The sequence below is a fragment of the Phacochoerus africanus genome, chromosome 2 (genome assembly GCF_016906955.1).
Source record: "Phacochoerus africanus isolate WHEZ1 chromosome 2, ROS_Pafr_v1, whole genome shotgun sequence".
In the NCBI taxonomy this organism is placed as follows: Eukaryota; Metazoa; Chordata; class Mammalia; order Artiodactyla; family Suidae; genus Phacochoerus; species Phacochoerus africanus.
The window spans coordinates 57,516,276-57,539,691 of record NC_062545.1 but is presented as its reverse complement, the minus strand read 5'-3'; the positions used below and the strand labels follow the sequence as shown (position 1 = coordinate 57,539,691).

General features: G+C 45.0%; 1 protein-coding gene across 1 annotated transcript in view; it reads right to left on the bottom strand.

Annotated features, from left to right (window-relative positions):
- Positions 1 to 23,416, bottom strand: part of ANKRD6 (ankyrin repeat domain 6) — a 204,798-nt gene that overhangs the window by 34,797 nt on the left and 146,585 nt on the right. Inside the window, exon 3 of the mRNA XM_047761050.1 lies at positions 2,382 to 2,480. Coding sequence (XP_047617006.1) covers positions 2,382 to 2,480 — 99 coding nt within the window. The remainder of the gene's footprint in view (positions 1 to 2,381; positions 2,481 to 23,416) is intronic.

The following is a 23,416-nucleotide window of genomic DNA, read 5'->3' as shown; positions in this document are numbered from 1 at the left end:
GACTGGTTTCCACAGGTTCAAATTCATAATAATCCCACTCCAGGGCACTGGAGGTCATTCTTCAACTAATTCTCAGTCTTTACCATGACATAAAGAACAGTATCTGTAGAACATGAAGTTAGGAGTAAATTCCTTATAACATTAACATTTTCTACTGCAACCCATCACCCCAAACAGGTAACTTTTTTTTTTTGACCCCAGGCTAGGGGTCAAATCGGAGCTGCAGCTGCCAGCCTATGCCACAGCCACAGCAATGCCAGATCCAAGCCGTGCCTGTGACCTACACCAGAGCTCATGGCAATGCTGGATCCTTAACCCACTGAGCAAGGCCAGGGCTCAAACCAGCGTCCCCATGGATGCTAGCTGGATTCACTTCTGCTTTGCCATAACGGGAACTCCCCAGACAGGTAACTTCTGAAATGATTTCTTTTCCCCAATACTTTTTCCAAGCTTCTTTCAAGAAGACCCATAAAGGGTTTTCTTCCTCCAATTCCTGCATGAATTTCAAGGCTGATCAACAGGCCTAGTAATGTATAGAAGACACATATGAACAATATTCTGGCAAATGCATTACATCACAACAGGTAAAGGTCAATTCTATCTTCCCCGTTCCCACCTGTTTTTACACTTCTTTGTTGCTCTGTGTCTGTTTTGTTTTAAGCTGTCTGGGAGAAGCAATGTACACATGGTGTAAAGCAAGGGAAAGATGCAAAAAAATACATAATTCCAGTACATGGAAGACAGTGTTCCTCTCTAAAAGTAGAGCCGGCTTTCCTTCTGCTGACATGTTCCCCTCGGGCTACCCTGTGAGAACTCCTGACCATGCTACTTCTCATCCAGTCTGATCTAAGCAGCAGCAGTCCTAGAAAGCCAACACGGCTTCTACTTTGGGAGAACACAGTGATATGCAGAGCTCAGGACCTGAGGCAGAAGTGCTGGGTTGGGATGGGTTAGCGAGCCTGGCGTTGCAGCCTTGCCACAGGGCTTTCACCATTGCAGAGAAGACCAGATGCATCCTAGCATACCTCCACCAGCAACTCAAGGCCCTGCCTTTCCTGTGGTCAAAATCTCTTCTCTCTCCCTGTACTTTTGGTCACTCAAGGATAAAACATAATCAGGTGTGTTATGGTGGCTGTAGCAAGGAAAGAAAAAAGTATTCTGACCCAAGGTAGAAATCAACAGCTTAAAGCTAAATCAGCATCTTTTGGGGGGAAAAAAAAATCCTTGATGAGTCAACAGATTCCAAATATAACCAGAAATTTATGAATGACACAGATAGCCTTCTGCCCATGTATAAAACAATGACATATTTAGTTATTTCTTTGTCAATGCTGTCCTTCTCACTCATGTGTTGGCCAAATTTTAGGACATTACAGAGAGACCCAAAGAAAACTAGAAGCACTTTAGTAACCCACACTCTAGCACATCTGAGGATCTGAAATTTGGCAACACTCTGAACCACAGTAATTAAAGTGAATCTGGAAGGGGTTATGAGTATAAACTCTCCAAAATTCTGTGTTCCTCACAAAAGTTCTTGCTTCTCAGAGTCCAACTTCTCAAATTAGTGTTAGAAACAGAATTAGAAAGTTTCTGAAAATGATTTCCAATCACATTATCATGAGGACCCTTTCCTAATAGCTCAGTGGAAGAAAATTTACATAATCTTTTCTACATCCTGTTCTTAGAGAATCCACCCTCCCCAACACCCAACTGGGCCACCCTATGACCCCATGCCAGCCACTGCTGATTTACTCTGGAATGGATACTTGACCGCAAAGACCCAACTGGAATCTTTCTAGATAATTTGACTAACTCAAAGAATGAGTCTTAATCATGGCATAGAAAGAGTAAACTCTTTCTGGAGGCTTCCTTTTTCTCCAACTACATGAGATCAGTGCCCTGTTCTTTTCTTGAAATAGGTCTTTTTTAACTAACTGTACACTGAGTAAGAGAAAGCAAGATAAGAAAAAAAACGTTTTTAAGCCCCATCGTTTCTTGCTTGATCAATGACATATTTCCAGCAAGCCTTACCCACAGTCACTTGTGTGTGTGTGTGTGTGTGTGTGTGTGCATGTGTGCTCCTTCATACTGAGACAGGTCACAGACAAAATGCCCTTGGAGGCTCTGCACTTGAATAATACTAGATAGGAAATAATAATACAAGATAAGAACCATGACGCGAAAACTAGTTCACACTCTTAGACTTGAACTTGGTCCCAGAGCAGGTCAAGAGGAAGTTCTTCCCACCAAGATATGCTAAAATATTCTGGAAAGCATCAACTTCTGCCCCTCCTCCCCATAGCTAGTTACACCCTGTGGGATTCTAGGCATACAAGCCCCCTTAATAACCATCCCCTGATAGAATGATGGCTTCTACTCACATCATCCTGGACATCAAGGTCACAGCCAGCCTTCAGCAAGATCTGGACCACAGAGAGATGGCCCTTATTGGCAGCGAGATGCAGGGCAGTCCGGCCATGCTGTGGACACAGAGCAAACACTGATTTTAGACCAAGACGTCACAACACTTCCCTGGGGGTGGGGGTCTAGAGCAAGGTCTGCACAGTGGCACTACCTACTCCTCCTTGGTCTGGCAGGAGATTCCTACAGATTTACCCAGGACTCAAGTCTGTCTCGGTTAAACGTGGCTATTGGCATTGTGATCAATAACAAAATACGCTCGAAATGTGCAGATTTAATTTCTACTCATCCCATTAGGAAATGGGAAAGTTTGAGGGGGTTTGTGTCTTCTCTTATTTCCGCACTGGATAGATAGTCAGGGATGGTCAGGTGGCCGCATTGAATCTGACGGGGCAGGAGGTGGGAAAGAAGCAAAGGTCAGACTAATCAGCCCCAGAGCTGTGGTTAGTAATTCCTCAAACTGAAACTGCTGGGGAAACCACTGGAACAGGTTCTCCTTATTTGAAAAACAAAATTTAAACTTAAGAGCTCAATGATTCAAAAATATTAAGGGTATTTTTAAAAGTACATATTACCCATCAATCACTTCAAGAGAAAATTAGAGAAGCCATAGCCATTCCTTGAGAACTCCTCCCAGATCTCATTTCTATCCAACACTGAAGCAACCACTCGAACTTGCTATTTGTCATTCCTCTGCCTTTTATTACACTTTATTATATATTTATAGCCATTCACAATAAAAAAACCATTGCTTGTCTTCAAACCTCAGATAAGTGGCAATAAACTGTACAATAACGTTTGGCATTTTTTTGGTCCAACATTTTTATTAAAAAATTTTTTTTTAAATTTTCCTTTTTTTTTTTTGCTGCCCTGAAGCATATGGAGTTCCTGGGCCAGGGATCAGATCCAAGCCTCTGTTGTGATCTATGCCACAGCTGCGGCATCACCGGATCCTTTCAACCCACTGTTCAGGCCAGGGATCAAACCTGCGTCCTAGCGCTGCAGAGATGCCACCCGTCCCAGTGTGCCACAGCTGAACTCCTGGTCCAAAATTATATTTTTGAGTTTTTAAAAAATATGGGCATATCGTTCATTCTCCCACTGATGGGTGCCAGGTTGTTCCCAGGGGTTGCAGAATACAAGTGTGTGCACATCTCCCATGCACCCAAGTAGGCTTATCAGCCCTGTTTTGGGTCACAGAGACAGAGACAACTGTTCCCTGCAAGGCAGGCTCCCGCGTGTGACACTGAGGGTGACACCAAGAATAACACTCTTCAGTGTAAACCAGCTTCTGTCTGGAGAATTAACCTTGCCAAACTCCGAATTCTCCACCTTCTGAAGGAGACATTATGTTCCCTTTGTTTTATCCCTCGAGTTTATTGTGAAAAACTGCTCCAAACAGCACACAACCACGGCCCACACTCTGTGCTGAAACACTTCTGGAGGAATACGGGTCTCACACGGCCCCAGTCCTTTTTCGCATCTTACTAAAACTTCCCAAAGGTCTTTACTGATATCCTAGCAGGATAAACCTGTGTATGATGTTGATAAGGTGTCAGTTTGCCACGGGTAACTAGCCTTGGAAGAAAACAGAGACAGACAATAAAGGATCTTAATTTCAACCCATGAAATGCAATCAAAGCATCAGAATGATTCTGGAAAGAGGTCACAGCTCACTTTAAAATTAGAATTCTTAATTAAGAAAAGTTTCTCCCAAGAAAGTGGGCTATAAAAAGCCTTCATAAAAAGGCAACATCTGAGATGAGACGAAGGCATGACCTTCCCCGGCTGGAGATTGTGCTCAGCGCGATACTTAACCTTGATTCCTCAGACAAAATGTCCACAGCTGATCAGACGGAGCTAAACAGCCTGGTTCCACTGACTGGGCCTGGTTCCCGGGCTCCAGCTGTCCTGTGTCCTTGTCCAGGACATCAGATGCGTGACCTTCACGAAGTTTCTAGGGCATTCTGAAACACGGAGAAGCCCATCACATTTGCAAGGAGAAAAACACGCGTGCTTGAGGAAGGCTGACAGGAGGGTGGGAACAAGGGTTTCCGAGCAGCTGGAAAGTGCAGACCGTGATCAGAGGCGCTGCCCAAAGAGAAGCTGGGAAGGAGGCCACAGGCTGAGGAGTAACTGGGTGTCGGGTCAGGGGAGCCTGAGGAACCTCCCTGTCAGCAACCAGATAGTTCTGCTGGAAGCTGAGCCCCAAGGAGGTGAAGGGTTTGCCCATGAGACACAAAACAATCAAAAGGGCAGGAGAAGGAAACACTGATGTGGTTCAAACCAGGTCACATCCAGGAGGGCACTTCAGAATCTGGAAGTTACTGAGAAGATGGCCTTGGACAGAAGGCACCTTCGTAATCCATGGTCAGCAGAGAGTCCCCTCTATGGAGAAAGGAAAGGCCAGAGGCACCGGAGCCCGACAAGCCTAGTCCACATCCCTGCTCTGACTAAGACCTCCTGTGGGATTTTGTGCAGGACACTCTCCTAAGCCCGTTTTCTTGTCTGTGAAAGAGGAATAGTCTCCACTATCCACCCTGAAGGCTTGAAATAGGATGAGTAACATCCACCAACCATCATGGGTTTCCCTTCCCTCTGAAGGCTCTCAGCCCATACCCCAAAGACACCCCAACTGCTGCCTTCCCTCCATGACACCCCCACACCTTGGCCTTAGGGACCAGCAAGGCATCTTCCACGGCACAGAGCTGGGCAAAGAGCTGGATCTCGGATCACCTGGGTCTGACCCGCTGAGCCACTTCCACTTTTGAAATACAGACCAAGGGTCTGAGTGTCCACGTCTCTCTGGAAGGGCCTCCTCTACTGGGAACACCTACCCTTTTTCAATCTACACCTTCAGTTCTCCAAGAAGAAATGTTCCCAGGGTGTCTCTGCACTTCAGCTCCCCTCAGGAAACCACCAAGTCTGCTTTGAGCCTCCTTCCAACTAGGCCGTGACCTCTGAGAGGGCTGGATTGTGACTCTGTGAACGACTGGAGGAAAGTTGACTCTGGGCTAATGTGGGGTCCAATTTCCTATGGGATGCTGCCTGGGAACATCAGAGCAACTCCCATTCCAGCCAGTGACCTGGAACTTAGTCATAAAAGGCACTCAGAATGAGAAGCCCGTGCTACTTTCTTGGGAGAGGTTAACACCCAGCTGGAGGGGCCAGGGCTCTGTCAGGGAACCTGCCAGGAGGAGGTCTCCTGTTGGGCTAAGGCTCTCCCACCACTAAGGTAGACGAGGAAGCCCAGTCAAAGGTAACCAGCTTAAAGTACACCTTGAAAGGAAGTGGAGGGGTCTCGTTCCTCCCCGTGTTCAGATGTGGTATTTAACCCTTCTTACTGGCCGCTCCAGGCTGGCTGAGATGTTTATATTGGAGAGACCTCCCTCAGAAGAGACCAAGCCCCATGGAGGCGTCTTCTCATTTCTCAGAGCATCAGAGACACTGAAGCAGGAGAGAGGAGCTGTGTCCCAACCTCCAGGTCCTGGTTGGAGGAATGAGTTACCAGGGCCATGGCTTAGAACTCCCAGGCACTTGGGAGTCTGTATGAAGAAAGAGTCTTTCCAAGCTTGTTCCTGTGGCTTGAGGTTCTCAAATGACCCCTGGTCCCCGCCCTTGGAGTAGAGAAGTGAGAAGAAAGGGCCCGGTGCTTAGCTATGCCTAGAACAAAGTGATATGCTTCTGCTCAAGTTCACACAAACACAGGGGGCAAGAAGAGGCCAAAGGAACTGAGACTCATTAGCTAGAAGAAATAAAAAACAATCTAACCATCTTAACTCGGGGTTGTAACAAAGAGGGCAGCTGCAGAGATGTGACCCACATGAGAGGAAACGGTTTAACAGGAAGAATTTTGGTATAACCTGAACGAGTGCCATACTTTCACAATGACAGTATGTCCTTTCTTCAGACCATGAGAAAAACAACAGACAAGGATGCAGTTTTGGTTGAGATGAGTAAAGTTTGTCTATATCACCTGTAGCATTAAGGAAATGAGACAGAGGTAGGAAGAAAGTTGTAACATTAGTAAAGTTAGAGTGGCACATATTTTAGAAACAACATAATATTCAGGTGGAAAAGGGTCTTTGAGAGTTTAATTTGGACGAGGATAGAAAAGTTACCAGAGGGACAAGGATTTTCAAGAGCTCAAATTTTATTTGTGGCCAAATAAATGATAGCTGGAATCCTGGCCACTTGGTCTGTCATTTAGATTTTAAATTGTAGGAGATTCCCCACAAACTTTCTCAGGCGTTCCCAGGGTCCCCTTAATGCACAGTAGCTCTGGAGCTGCAATTGTTTGTAATGGTGTGGATTTGGGTCCAAAACTTCATAGTCCTTCTTAGGCTTATGATTCAAAGAAAATAAAGTTATGAAGACATTCAGGGAAAAATGGGCAAAGAAGAAGCACCATGGATAAAAGTGAGAAAAGAAAACTTTACATTAAAAAATTATAGTTTAAAAAGCCTTCAGAACTTTCTTTCCATTTCGGAAATGTATTTCGTCTACCTGTCTACTTGGATGAGTGGCACATCACATCTTAATCAAACTGCAGGTGACAATCTCAGCTGAGAAGAACAGGCTAATTTTAACAAGACAAAATATAATGGGGGCAGATATAAAATTCTTGCACTGGGGGTCAACAGTCCAGTCACACATGGGCAGGGGTACTGGGATTGTCCTATAAGATAACAGTCCTTCCTTTTAAAAGGGCTGGTTTTCTGTGCCAAAAAGGTTCGTAATGCCCTAAGTCTTACCTTGGGGAGGGACTGAAATCATAAATAATTTGGAGAGGTGATTTAAAATGTGTACAGTTAGGGGGAGCAGAAATGAATCCGACTACGAACCATGAGGTTGTGAGTTCAATCCCTGTCCTCATTCAGTGGGCTAAGTATCCAGTGTTGCCATGAGCTTTGGTGTAGGTCACAGACTCGACTCCGATCTGGCATTGCTGTGGCTCTGGCGTAGGCCAGCAGCTACAGCTGGGAACCTCCATATGCCTTGGGTGCAGCCCTAAAAAGCCAAAAAAATAAAATGTGCATGGTTAGGAGTCAATTATTCAAATATAATGGCTTAATTTATAAGAAAATTCCTTTTGAGATGATGCACAAACCGTCAGGGTTGGGCTTGCTTCTAGAAAGGTCCACCAACAAGAATGACCAAAATATTTCAAGCAACTTAATTGGCTGTCAAAAATCCCCTCAGTTCCTATAGTATATCTATTCCCAGGTTAGAAGGTATCAGTTAAGGGCCTCCATGCTCCTCACAGGTAGCTCAGAATACATTTTCAATAGGCTGACATAGTGACAGAGCAAAGGATGGTGGCTCAACACCTAGTAAACTATGGTTGGGAGGTAAGAACTGTCCTCTCTTATTTCCTGATTTTTTAAATTAGGAATCACTGCCTTTTCATGACTGTTAATATAATCACATGGTTTTTTCCTTTTAATTTGTTGGTATAATGAATTATGGAACCATCCTTGCATTCCTGCATCAAACGCTATTGGTCACATTGTACTATTCTGATAAATGCTGTAAGTAAGGTTATTAAAAATTTTTGTTTCTAATTCATACATGAGATCAGTCTCTAGTTCTTGTACTATCTCTCTCACTCACACTTATATTCACCTGGTTTTGGTATTATGGTTGCAATGGTTTCATAACACAAATCCAGCTTTCTGTTTTGTTCTATGCTTTACAACAGTTTAAATAACACTGGATTTGGGTTTTTGTTAAAATACACAACAGGGCTGTGAAATTTGGCCTTAGCACTTTTAAAAATGTTGCATCTTTAATCCCATTTCTAATATTTTCTATGGTAGACTATTTAAGTTTGATGCTTCTTTGGTGAATTAAAATTTTTTATTATGGTAAAATATACATAAAATTTATCATTTTAACCACTTTTTAGTGGTTTTAACTCAGTGCCTGGCATTAAGTATATTCACAATGCTGTGGAACAATCACCATATTCAGTTCCAGAAATTTTTCTTTTCCTTCCTTCCTTTCTTTCTTAGGGCTGACCTGCAACATACGTAAGTTCCCAGACTAGGGGTCAAATCAGAGCTGCAGGCCTACACAAAGGCAACACAGCAACCAAGCCACATCTGGGAACCAAGCTGCAACTTACGGCAATGCCGGATCTTTTCATCCCCTGGGTGAGGCCAGGGGTCAAATCTGCATCCTCACAGACATGATGTCGGGTTAATAACCCACTGAGTGAGGCCAGGGATCAAACCTGCATCCTCACAGACACAATGTCAGGTTCATAACCCACTGAGCCACAATGGGAACTCTGAATTCTATCACCTTTACTTATCCCAAACAAAACTCTGTATCCGTATCCATTAAACAGTAATGCTCCCCTTCTCCAGCCCTGACTAACCTCTGTCCTACTTTTCGTTTCTAAATTTGCCCATTCTAGGTGCCTCATTTAAGTAGAATCATGCAATATTTGTCCTTTAGTGTCTCTCATTTCACTTAGCATAATGTTTTCAAGGTTCATCCATATTGTAGCATGTCTCAGAATTCCTTTTTTTTTTTTTCTTTTCTTTTTATGGCCGCACCTGCAGCATATGGAAATTCCCAGGCTAGGGGTCGATTCGGAGTTGCAGCTGCTGGCCTACACCACAGCCACAGCAACGCCAGATCCGAGCTGCATCTGTGACCTATGCTTCAGCTGTGGCAATGCCAGATCCTTAACCCACTGAGAAAGTCCAGGGATCAAACCCATATCCTCATGGATACTAGTCGGGTTCTCAACCTACCGAGCCACCAACAGGAATGCCCCCATTCCTTTTTAAGGCTAAATAATAGTCCACGATGGAAGGAGGCTATCTGTGGCCAGGTTCCTCCTCACCAGGACCTCCTCACCAGGAACCAAGTCTACTAGCACCTTTATCTTGGACTTCCTAGCCTCTAGAATTGTGAGAAATAAGTGCTTGCTGTTTAAGCCATCCAGGCCATGGCAGCCTGGACAGACTAAGGCATCTATTGATACGGGATTATACTGATTGATATACAATCAGCTTTGCATACTTGGAATAAATTTCACTTGCTCATGGTGTATAATCTTTATACATGGCTCTATTTGATGGAAACACAGGCTATAAGGAGACCAGGCACAGTTGCCACCTACTCACCCATTTTAGTTTATATCCTTGGTTTATAACAACTCAAACACAACAACAGCCAATTCTCACTGGAAACAAACCAGGAGGCCTGCTCAGAAAGAATTTTCAGTCTCCAAACAAGTCCCTGGCTTCATTTATTTTCTGAAACCGAAGTCATAGCTTAAAAGTAAGAAAGAGAAAGAAGAAAACTAATAGAGAATCCACCAACAGACCATCTGCACCGGCATCTGAGCAGAGGCCCAAGTGGGCAATTCAACAGCTTCTAAAGCTCTTTTCCTCTCCAGCTTCCTCATTTTATAACAATCTCAGAGCTAATCTCATGGATTAGGTGCCAGCACTTTGAAAGTCTTACAACAGGCCGATTTCTGGCCTGGAAACCAGTGATCCTCCAATGCACTCTGAAATTCAGGAAAGATATAGGTATTTAAGGGAGGATTTTAAAATGCTGACACCTGCCTGTGCTGTGACATTGTAATCTCTCCTGAACATGGTTTGGGCCTATCAAATACATGGCTTTAGGGGGTGTTACCAACACATTAATCTGGATTATAAAATAGCCAGCTGTGCAGCTTGAGGCTCCCCTTCCTCTTTTTCCTTTCCTCCCTCCCTTTTTGGTTGCACCCTCAGCATATGAACATTCCCAGACCAGGGAGCCAACCCTCGCCATAGCAATGACCCAGGCTGCTACAGTGACACCGCTAGATCCTCAACCTGCTGTGCCACAAGGGAACTCCGATGCTTACATTTTCAGCGCTGACTGCTAAGGCAACAGAGGACAAACTGCACGAACAGTCCACTGGGATGGGGAATGCAGAGGATTTGCTGTGTGAACACCCAGGTGCTGAATAGGCCTCTGGGTGGAGCTGAGGAAAAAGGGCCTACCTTCCCCACCACTGAACACCACTGCACACCACTGCACACAGCAAGAGGGCAACAGAAGAGGCCCCGCAGGTCAAGGAAACCCTCCCAGGACTCCCCAGAGGCAGGGAGAGAGCAGCTGAGCGACCCAAGGCAGACCTTGAGACTCCTGTTCCAACAGCAGCCTCAAATGCCTCTCCTGAGGTGCTTGAGTGGCTGATGAGAGTCCATTCCTGATGTTTCGAAGCCTGCTCTTCTCAGTTATAGCACAGCTTCCCTCAGGCCCAGGCAGGGATCTAGTCTGACACACTACACCAGTTCTTGTTTTTCTTTTTCATTATGATTTATCACTAGCTATCGAATATAGCTCCCAGTGCTATAGCAGGACCTCGTTGTTCATCCATCCCGTATGTACTAGTTTGCACCTGCTAACCCCAACTCCCAATCCACCCCACCCATACCCCCTCCCCCTTGGCAACCACAAAAGTGTTCTGTCTCTGTGAGTCTGTTTCTGTTCAGTAAAAAGTGCATTTGTTACACTGCCCTCTCTGTCTGAGAGGACCCCTCTCCTTCCTCAGAAGAGCATTGGGTGGGGGGTGCCCCCTGTCTTTGCTGGAACTACTAGTTACTGGGCTGCCTGCCTGCCTGCCTAACACCCTCATCATCATAAGTCAACACTTACGGAGTCTCTCCTAATACTGACCCAATAGCATTCCATGCACGTCTCAGGCGAGCTACACAATTCATGGCATGCATTTGCCTTCCCCTGCTCTGTGTATTTCCTGCAGGTAAGCTTGTTTCTAGCTTGCCTTACTGCATTGAGAATACTACTTCGTGGTCTTCCACACAGAGCACCATGAATTCCAGGCCTCTAACCACAGAGGGTTGCCCTGCCACATACGCGGGGGCTCCAGGGTCAGGGAAGAAACACCTGGAGCAGTGAGCGGGTTCCCACCTGGTTGCTGACCAGAGTCACCTGGGGCTCTGAACCGCACCCCCATCCCCCTGCCAAACCCCACTCAAATGAGAACCTGGGCATCAGTATGTTTTAAGGCTCTCCATGTGATCACACGTGTGGTCAATACTGAGAATCACTAACCTACGTACAGAATGTCTGTGCCTCTGGGGACCACAGACTCACAGGGAAACAGCAATTATGATAAAAACTACCATCCGCCGAGCTCATTCCACTGTACCAACACTCTGCACGGAATACCTCATTCGATCCTCATAGCAATCCCTGAGGTGGGGTTAGGCTGGCTTTACAAACAGGAAACCAAGGTTCAAGGAGGCTAATCACTTGGCCAGGGTCACAGAGATGGTGAATGGGATTCGCTGCCTCTAGTCTTGGTAAGGACGGATTGGGAGGTTTTTAAATGGGTGACAAAGTCACAGAGACAGATAGTAGAGTTGTGGTTGCAGGGACCAGGCGAGGGGAGAATGGAAGGAAGTGTTTAACGGGCACAGAGTTTCCAATTGGGAAGATGAATCCTGGAGATGGATGGGGCTGAGGGTTGCACCAACAGATGAATGTACTTAATTCCACTGACCTGAACACTTCAACAAGGCTATTAAAGTGGTCAATTCTGTGTTATGTATATTTTACCATAATTTTTAAAAATAAAAGAATTTTAAACAGAATAAAAGTATCAAATGGGTAAAAGAAGCAATGACTAGGTGCCCTGTTTCAGGCCCAGTGCAGTTCTGGGTCCTATCCTGGTTGTGTCCTTGTCTTTGAGCTGTTTCACAGCTCGTCTGAGAACACTGAGGGTGATGCCAACCACCGGCGTCGAGCACATGCAGTGTTTATCGCCCAGTTTTATAGCTAATAAGCAAATGTATTTCTGCTTTCCTGAGGTCTGCATATTTGCAATTCTTTGCATTCTCTTTTTAACCAGTCGCAACATCTTACTGGTTCCCTCACTGATTAGTTAAATAAAATCTGAACACATTTGTTTTACAACAGTTGCTCAGAATTACCGTCACATGTCAAGTTTCCCTGATCATTTCTTTTTCGGCCGCGCCCGCAGCATGTGGAAGTTCCCAGACCAGGGATGGAAACTGTGCCACAGCATTAACAATGCTGGATCCTTAACTGCTAGGCCACCAGGGAACTACTCCCTGATAATTTCTGATGGTCACTGACAAAGGGCTGAGCTTTCCCTGTTGAGATTTTCTTCCCACAGGGCAATTCTTCTAGCTATTGCAGAACAAAAAGCAGATTTTGTTTGGCCTGACACAGAACTGTACGCTCTCAGTGCCCCTTTGAAGTGTGTGGATCCAAGAGCCTGGAGCAGGACCAGGGGTGGGGGCTGTGTCAGCCCCGAGCAGGTGCAGCCCTCCCTCAGGGGGTGAGACTACACTGGGCTACTGGGTGTGAGATGTGAAGTCACAGGCCACCTTGGGGGGGACCCTACTTTCCGGCTGTGAGTGGAGGATGAGGAAGAGGGGGAGAGGTGTGTAAACCCCCGCCACTGCCCTCCCACTGCCAACCCCCTGCTTTTCTGACTCCCAGGAGGCTGGCACTAGACACAACCCAGAGCAGGTGAAAAAGAAAAAACTGTGAACCCATGCTGAAGGGGCGGGGAACAAATACCCAACAGAGCCATTGCAGGGAGCTCCTGGCCAGGAGGTGAGATAGGCAGGATAAATTCGGAGGAAGGGCCAGGAGAAGAGGGAGGAGGGAACAGCCAGTGTAGCGCTGGTCACAGGGGACCTAAAGGTCAGGGCTCACAGGCCCCTCTCCCTCCGCTGGGGGAGGGCACACAGGCACAAGCTCAATGTGGAGCAATTCTGCTCTAGCTGTGAAAATGACAAGGGCAAATATGCCCTTCCCCATCAGTGCCACTTAGAGAAATCTGTCCCATGGACAGAACCACACTGTGCAGTAGGACCTCAGGACGAGGTCGGCCGCTGCAGCCTAATTCCTAAGAGCAGGAGATGAACATAATCTGAATGGCTATCAGTAGGGGCCAGGTTAAGCCAATTATGGTTCACTGAACAAAGCAAAGGAAGAAGGATATGAATAGTATCCTGCAATTCATACAGAAATAATTCATGGGAATACACAGATCCATCTATGTGCACATACATGCATGAACTATCTCAGGGAACACACACAAGAAACAGGTAATACAGGCTGCCTTCAGAAAGAGACACAGTGGGGAGTTCCCATTGTGGCGCAGTGGAAACAAACCCGACTAGTATCCATGAGGTTGCGGGTTCAATCCCTGGCCTTCCTCAGTGGGTTAAGGATCCAGCATTGCCTTGAGCTGTGGTGTAGGTCACAGACGCAGCTCAGATCTGGTGTTGCTGTGGCTGTTATGTAGGCCAGTGGCTAAAGCTCTGATTAGAACCCCTGGCCTGGGAACCTCCAAATGCTGGGGGGTGCGGCCCTAAAAACACAAAAAAGAGACAGCGGATGGGAGACAATGTGGGAGACAGATTTATACGTGTATCATACCTTCTGTTTTAGAACCATGTGAATGTATTTTATCTGTTCAAAATTTTTAAATTTTTTCCTATGTTTTTAAACAACTGTATGGAGTTTTCTAGAAGAAGCAACACATTCTCTCAAGTGAACACTTCACCCGACCTTGTACGTGTCTATTTCTCCCACTAGCTGCCTCTCGGGACTGATAGCTTTCGGGAAAGGACTACAAACCAAAAGCCTGGCAAAGAAGTTCAGACCCATCCCATCCCACTAAGCCCTAATGTTAAACACACTCCCACAGAATCAAAACCAAAGCAAATGAACGATGACAAAAAAGATCTATGGTTTCCGCTGTTCCGGCTGCATTTCTTGAGACCATGAATGTACACCATTTATCGACCTCCAGCCTTCTCTTGGGAGTGGCTGCCGGAAAGTATCTACCAGACCCACCTATTCCTCATTTCTGCAGACACAATCAAGGGTCATGCTTGGGAAAATTACGTTACTACCATCAAACCCTTACTACAGTCAAACCCTTGGCATTTCTTTTTTTTAAAGTTTAAAGTTTAGGGGTTCCCATCGTGGGACAGTGGAACCGAATCTGACTAGGAACCATGAGGTGGCAGGTTCAATTCCTGGCCTCTCTCAGTGCGTTAAGGATCCGGCATTGCCGTGAGTTGTGGTGTAGGTCGCAGATGCGGCTCGGATCCTGTGTTGCTGTGGCTCTGGCGTAGGCTGGAGGCTACAGCTCTGATTAGAGCCCTCGCCTGGGAACCTCCATATGCTGCGGGTGTAGCCCTAAAAAGACCAAAAATAAAAAAAAAAAGGAATTTAAAGTTTATATTCATTGGAGCATAGTAACAAGAGCCCACAAACAACCTACAAATGTGGTGGGGCCCAGGGCAGGCCACACAAAACATGCCTCAATGGCATATTGGTTATTTTGAATTGAAGATACTTGAGAAACAGTGGTGAGGAAAAATATGTTTTAAAAACACTCTGGGAGATCCCTGATGGCTCAGGAGGTTAAGGATCTGGCATTTTCACTGCCGTGGCTTGGGTTGCTACTGTGGTGGCTTGGGTTGCTGCTGTGGCACAGGTTCGATCCCTGGCCCAGGAACTTCTGCATGCCATGGGTGCAGCAAAAAATTCCCACGACACTTTGACTGGATCCCTTTTTCCTCTAAAAGTAGGATATAACTCTCCCATGTGAAGGCATCCTCCCTATAAGCAAGAAGGATGGAAAGCATCCCTATCACCAGAGTTAAGAGAATTCAAGGCTAAGAAAGCCGTATAAGCAAACTTCTTCTGAGTCTGCTACCCAGAGCACAAGCCCCTTTGTTTTTTTTTAAATCTTCACAAGTAACTATTCCTTTGTCTAAAAAATGATATATAAACAACATATTTTGGTCACCTGGGGAGGGCATTTCTAGGAGATCTACATGTGTATGAATTAAATTGTTTCTTCTCCTATTAATCTATTTTATGTCAATTTAATTATTAGACCAACCAAAAGAATCTGGGTGTGGGGTGAGAAGAAACCTCCCCCTCTCTGAAAGTGACAAAGTGATTGACTAGGCTAGGACAAAGTGACTGACTCTCCTTAAGTTTATTTTCTTATCTATAACAATTATTATATTTAGATCAGCTATTTTTCCTTAAATCAAGGTGTTACTTGCATTCATTAAATTCACCCTTTTTAAATATTCAGTTTGATGTATTCGGATGAATATAGAGATTCATATAAAACCACCAGTTTTATAAATACAAAATAGGGATTATCATTTTCTCCCCAAAACCCCCATCTATTTCGTTTGTTTGGTTTCTGTGTGTGTGTGTTTTTGTTCAATCTCTACCATCCCTGGACCCCTAGCAATCACTTATCTGTTTTCTGTTCCTATAGTTTTGGCTCTTCTCGAAAGTCATATAAAGGGAATCACATTGTGTGTGGCCTTCTGTGTCTGACATTACATGTATAATGCTTTCAAATTCATTCATGTTGTCTCCTCAATTGGTAGCTTATTACTCTTGTCTGTTACTAAATAGCATACCCCAATGATGGTCATCAATTCAGCAGCTTGGCTGCCGGAGGTTTATTTTAATGCCAACTGTGAAGGCTTGGCCTAGTTCTGCAGGGTAGACAGGCAGACTGGAGACCTCGGGAAGAACTGATGTTCTGGCCCAAAGTGAAGGCTGCCTGGAGGCAGAATTCTCTGTTCCTCACAGGTGATCAGTCTTACTCGAAAGACCTTCAACCAACTGGATGAAGCTGACCCTTCTTAGGGAGGATTATCTGCCTCGTTCAAAGCCTGATTTTTCTTCTTCCAGTCTCACTAAGATAAACTTGACATACAGCACTGTGTGAGTTTAAGGTGTACAGCGTAATGATGTTCACTAAGACAGTAAGCTTAGTGAACATCATCATTGCTTGTAGATACAAAATGAAAGAAATAGAAAAAAATTTTTTTCCTTGCGATGAGACCTCTTAAGAGTCACTCTCTCAACAACTTTCATGTGTAACATACAGTGGTGTTAACTGGATTTATCATATTGCTCATTATATCCCTAGTACTAGAAGTTTGCACTATCTGACTGCCTTCCTTCAATTCCCCCTCCATCCACAATTCTGTAGCCACAAATCTGACGGCCTTTTCTGAGTTGTTTATTTTTAAAGTATAATTGACATACACTATGTTAGTCCCTGTTACTCGAGATCACCACATAAGTCTAGTCACCATCTGTTACCACACAAAGAAATTACTTAGTTACTGACTACATTCCCCAAGCTACATACTTCATACCCATGACTCACTTATTTTTTAACTGGAAGTCTGTACCTCTTAATCTCCCTCCCTCACCTATTTCTCCCCTCTAGTCTCCTGATTTAAATGCTGATCTTAAAAAAAAAAAAAAAAGGCCTTCACAGAAACATCTAGAATAATAATATTTGATCAAATATCTGGGCACTGTGGCCTAGCCAAACTGAAAGGTAAAACTGAACATCATATGAAATCACCAAGAGTTTATCTCCTTTTCTTCTAGGATTTTTTAATTTTTTGTTCCTACAGTTAGGTCTATGATCTATTTTGAGTTAATATATATACAATAATTCACTTTCTTTGCACAGAGATGTCTAATTGCTCAAGCACCATTTGTGGAAAAGGCTATTTTCCCCTATTAAGTTGCCTTGGCACTGTTGTCAAAAATTGGTTGACTACATGTGTAGGTCCATTTCTGGATTCCCTATTCTATTCTTTTGATCTCTTTGTCCTTTATACCAATACCATCTGCCTTAATTACTGCAGTTGATAAGTCTAGAAATCAACGAGCAAAGTCATCCAACTTTGTTCTTCAAAATTGCTTTGGCTTTCCTAGATTCCTCGCATTTTCATATAAAGTTTAGAATCAGCTCCTCAGCGTCTACCAAGAAAGCCTGGAGTGGTCATTCATCCAGTGCTGGACCCTGTGCTGCACAGCTGTCATCTTGTTTAATCTTCACAGCAACGCCATGAGGCTAATGGGGATTTGCCTCATTTTTTTAGAAGAAGACACTGAGTGACCTGTGTCCTCCGCTCAGGACTCCCTGCCTGGTACTAAGACCATGACTCGCAGACTGTAAGATGCTGGTTGTTGCATCACCAGGACCACCTCCTTATAGTGACCACATCCAACACTTAACACGTGCCAAGTTCTAAATACCTAGCAGGTATTGGTTCTGCGAGTGCTGAAACAACAGCCTGAGGTAGCATTATTGTGTAACCCTCATTTTGGAGGCAATGACAAGAGTCACAGGAGATCAACTGACTTCCCAAGATCACAGAGCCAGTAAATACATGGGCATTTGAACCCAGGAGAGCCCCACGTCTGCATCCATGCTCATATGCTCCACACTACACCTCGTTGGTTGAGTATTTCTGAAGTTGCTATAAAACTCTGGGAATGGTGTGTGGGGGGGCGGGGGGGAGTCCCTTTGGCCGAAGTCCCTGCAACAGGATGGCCTCTTTCTCTGTGTGCATTGAAGAGGGGAGAGGAGCTGGCTTGGTGGGGTGGGGTCTTGCTGGGAGGAAGAAGGACTGCATATCTGCCCTAAGTGTGGGCCTCAGAGCCAGGCAAGGCTGGTTTCCTCCCAGGTCTGCTAAATCAGTAAGTTACTTAACTGGTCAAGTCGCTTCCCGCTCAGCACCTCCTTTTCCTTATTGGTACAACAGAGATGAGAGCACAGGGTCGTCAAGCTGTGAGAATTTCAATGAAACATTAAGTAGGGAGCACTGGTCCAGTGCTGGCCCTCACACTCAACATGTATCTCTAAACTTGATTTTATGTTTCTCAAATTACTAAAGTAATATCTGCTTATTTTCAACAGTGGAACAATACAATGGAAAAATCTATAAAAGCAAAGCTAATCATCTTCCCCACCAGGGAGCCAGTGTCAGCAATCTCGTGTTCCTCACAGTTCTCTGGGCTCACACAAACATAAACAAGTTTGCAGGGAGAAGGGGATTTGTGTTTCAACCAAAATGCATCACACTGTACCCATCACTTGCTACTTGCGTTTTTCATTCATCAGTGGATATGACTGGTCAATATACATGTAATTCCCAAGTTCTTTGTGCATGAATTTACATATACATATATGTGTGTGTATATATATAGGTGCGAATGTGAGATTTTACATAAATTAGATATACATGACGTTGTGTAAGTTTGTGTATGGTCTTCAGTTTTTTTTCCCTGCCTCCCTCCCTTCCTTCCCTGTCTCCATAATGTACCCACTCTGTTGCTACCTCCTGAGTCTTCTGCCCACCCACTCTGCAGTGAACTCTTCTGGGGTTCACTCTTTATGCCCTGAAGCCATGGTCTGCAGCTCTTAATCATCTAAATCCTGTGTCACTACTCAGGGGTAGTGGTAGGTATCAAACAGGAATTTGATAAACATTAATATTACGAATGCAATTGCATTTAACTAAAGCTGTATCAAATAACCTCTATCTGGTTACTTTTGGAGGAAACAAAAGCTGCAGTGAAACAACCCAAGAATTCCCTAAGTGTTCTATAAAAAGATATTGCACCTGTGGATCCTAAGAGGCTCTCAACTGGGGCTGTGTGGCCAGTGCTCAGCATTAAGGAGCAATGTGGAGGGTTTATCCAGATAACCAAGACCTACTGGTACTGAGGTAACAAAATTTGGCTGCATGTGAAGATACTAAAATGTGAGATGACTCTGGAGAGCTTACGTTCATAAAAAACCAAGGCTTTCTTGCAAAGAAAAACCCCACTTTTCTGTTTTAGCATCAAATATCTTAAGAAGTGTCCACAGGGGGCAAGTAGACAGGCACAGAACAATGAGAAAATCAAGAGCCAGAATGAGCCACATGGGGTCACTGAAAGAATGTGGAAGCGGATGGCTGTGAGGAGCCAGAAGAAGGAAGGATGGTTTGGGGCTTCTGCTTGAGGGACTGTGCAAAGAAGGGAGCCCCTAATAGGGACCGAGGGAAGAGGACTGTATCTGGGGAGGGGAATGCGCAGGGCCATTCCTGGGCACTGAGGTCTGAAGCACCTGTGAAGCGCCTGGGGCTCATTCAGATAAAGATGTTGTGGAGGCAGCTTGACAAGTGGGTCAGGAGACAGAGCTGGTCAGGGAGACTGGGGACCATTCAGAGGTCAGGTGGGCAGAGTGAGAGCCCTGAGAGTAGCCAGCTCTAGAGGCAGGAAGAGCAAAAGGATATGGGAAGGCACCTTCGCAGAAGAAAGGCCAGAGGTGGAGCCAAGGGAGGGGAGGGCCAGCAAGACCCCAGTGGAGTCAGTCTCCATGACAGAACATGGGCTCCATGAGGCCAGGACACTTCTGTCTTGCTCACTGGCACAGGGCGGGTGCTCCAATAATACTTCTGGGTAAGTAAAGAATGAGTGACTTCGGTGAGAGGAATGGCAGAGAAGTGAGGGGTCAGGAGACAAATTGCTGGGAGATCAGAATTACTGTCTCCAACAGCCAGACAGTTTACTCCAGGCATATATCAGACTTCGCAGGCTACCCAGGGTCTTTGCTGGATTACCTGTTCTAATCAAAAATGTGGTGATCAATACAACTTGAGAAATAATTGGTCTAAATACGAAAAGGATACAGACAGTAAATCAGAGTTCTCCTCCTGTAGAATATGAATTTTAAAAGTTTACATGCAATTCCTACACCGATTCCCAGCTCCCGACCCCGCAGCCTCTGATGACTTGTCCTGTGCAGGACAACTCCACCCGTGCTTGGTGGATAAGGTATCAGAACCACACACCATTAGCTAGGAAGTAAAATCTCCATGAGGACAGGAGAGGCCGCCCTTATCTGAGGCCCCTGGTATAACAGAGGTTATCAGCACGGATCATCCTGGTCCGGCCCCAGCTCTGGCATGCCCTAGCTTGTGAGTCCCTTCCCTTTTGGGGCCTCCATTTTCTCCATTTCCTCCTCCGTTTTTTTTCCAAAAGAAAGGCCTGAACATGTAAATCTCACTGGGTACTGGAGATGAGCAACATATAAACGTAAATAATTTGAAAAGTGTAAAAGGTTACACACGAATGCAATACTGCTATTGGGATGGTGCCTGATTAAAGTACCTAGCATATGGAGTTCCCTTGTGGCACAGCAGATTAAGGATCTGTCACTGTAGCAGCTTGGGTGGCTGCTGTGGCATGGGTTTGAACCTTGGCCTGGGAATTTCCGCATGCAGTGGGGTGTAGCCAGGAAAAAAACTACCTGGCATATGAGATACTAGTCAGTAAAACATTTGCAGATCGTTATGTACTTTGTGTAAGATGCCAGAGCAACAAGCAGCCCACAAGGTGTTCCCAATCCAAAGTCATAAACCACACAGGGAAATCCTGGTGGTAAAGAGCAAAGACTCTGCAACCAGATGGCCAGGGTTCAAATCCCAGTCCTGACATTTTCTGAAACTTTGGACAGGTTACCTCCCTGCTCCCTGCCTCAGTTTCCTCATCTGTACAATGAGAAGAGATGCGGTAAGCTTTAGAGGACATCACCATTGCAGAGCCACTATAAGAGTAGCGGACACCTGGTGAGCCAAGAGTGAGCGATTTACACTCAACAACACTCCTCCCCTCCCTCAACATATATATGTCTAATGTGTGTATATTGTGCTTGGCACTGGAGGGGTTAAAAAAATCCCAGACTCGATATTACTTAGACTCTACAATTGCAGCCGCCACATGTCATATTTAGTCTCTATGGAAATCCTCTAAGCTCGGGGAGGAAACTGAGACTCGTGAAGAAATCTGCTTACATCTGTGGTTCTCAGCGAGGGGCAATTTCCCACCACCCTCCCCCCAGGGGCTATTTGGTAACATCTGGAGTCTTTTTTGATGGTCACAACTGGAGAGGAGGGAGTCCTATTCATCTCCTGGACAGAGGCCAGCGATGCTGCTAAACATCCTACAATGCAGAGGACAACCTCCCACAACAAAGAATTATCTGGCCCCAAACATCAATAGTGCAGAAGAAATCCTGGCCTACATTAACAGCAGTGAATAAGCAGTAGAGCAGGTGCCCATGCCAAGATCTTTGGATTTCAAATCCAGAGCTTTCCTTCTATGTCGAACACAGAGAAATATCAGAAAGAAACCGGCCCAGGTCAGAATGATAATCTGTGGGGGAGCCTGAAGCACCCACAGAGCAGTATGCGATGATGAGGGACACAGAAAAAATGGACAGGAAATGTTTCACAAGTGGAGAGGATGCGAGTGCCATGCAGGGTTCCTGTGCCGTACCGTCCTCTGGGAGGACTTCCTGTTGGTGGAGGCTCATGAGCAGGTTCTGAATGGGCAGGCCTTCAAGGGGCAGAGTACATGCAAAAGGCCTTCAGGGGGCAGTTGCAAGTTAGAATCTATAAGCTGAGCTCCCCAACAGCAAACTGTAAGCTCAAAGACAGTAAAGCATTGCCTTCAAAGTTCTGAGGCGAAGAATTCTCATACCATATTGTCAATTGAGTGAAAGGGTAGAATACATTTTTTTTGAGACATGAAGACTCTCAAAACATTTATCTTCCATATTCCCCTTCTTAGGAAACTGCCAGAGAACATGTGCCACTGAGGTGAGAGATGGTTTTGGCAATCAGGGGATCCAACCCAGGGGAGAGGTGAAAAGAAGTCTCAGGATGACTCCATGCACTAGAACCAGAAATGAGCCCAGATTAAACTAGAACAGGATGGATCAATGACTCCAGAAGGGATATCTCCAGGAAAAGAATAAAACTGATAAATAATGATAGGTTTAATCATGGAAAATTGTACTAAGAACTGTTTTACAGAGTTGGTGGAGGGTAGAGGAAACATCTAATAAGACTAAACGAATCTAAAAATCAAGGCAATGATCAACTCTGGGAAAAACAGCACGTTATACAAAAAGTGCAAAAGTAATGACAGTACAATTATTGGCGCACCAATGAACAGCATTTACATAATCACACTATTGATGGACCGGCTCAAAAACTGTGTTGGAACTAGATAGGGAGAAATGTGGGGAGAGAAAGAGGCAGCAGATGTGTCTAAAATCAATCTGTTTTCCTGTGCCCTCATGCTTAGAAGGATGTAAGAGCTGTGCTATTCAATAACGTAGCCAACAGCCACACATGACATTTAAACTTAATTAAAATTAAACGTAAAATTCAGTTCCTTAGTCACACTAGTCGCGGTTCAAGTACAGCCAGCCATTAAACAATGCGGGGGTTCATGGTGCCAATCCTCTTCAAGGTCAAAAATCCTAGTATAACTTGCACTCATATTGCCAAGCCCTCTATTCCTTGTATCTGCAGTTCCATATCTGCAGAGTCAGCAAATGATGGATCGTGGGTACTATCACATTCACTATTGAAAAGAATCTATATACGGAGGACCCTCACAGTTCCAACCCATGTTGTTCAGCTGCACTCAACAGCCATGTGATGCTACTGTCTTAACACAGATATAGACCATTCACCATCGCAGCAGGTCCTGTTGGTCAGCACTGTACTAGAGGGTGAACCACATCAAAACAAAGAAAGAGAAAGACATGGAGGTCCAGAAAATAGAAAGTCAGCATATAGAAAAGAGGTACAGGGAACACATAGGATAAGAATAAAGACAGAGGCTCAGACGGCTGCTGGAGGCTGACAGGCACCCTGACAGGCACCATCCAGGCTGCAGTGGGGAACGGGGTTCCAGGGCCACCTCTTCAGGGAGAATCCATGGAGAGACTACCTAACATTCTGCACATCCAGAGATGACACAGCTAGGGAAGATTAGTGAAAGCTAAGAGGACAAACTAAAGAATCAACACAAGGCAATCATTTACCATCATGGTAAACAAATTACTCCAGAAAAGTTAATGTTACAATAGTACATACCACAGGGCTCAGCTATGAATGGCATCAATTGGTTAAAGTATACAAAAACTGAATCCTGAGGTCATCATTATGAAAGCATGCATGACAGGCAGGAGAGGGAAAGAAAGCTAAATTTTAAATCATCAGTTTTCATATTGTTTAAACAGATAATGCCAAAAATGGGGAAAAAAATCAAGATTTAGCAGTATCAG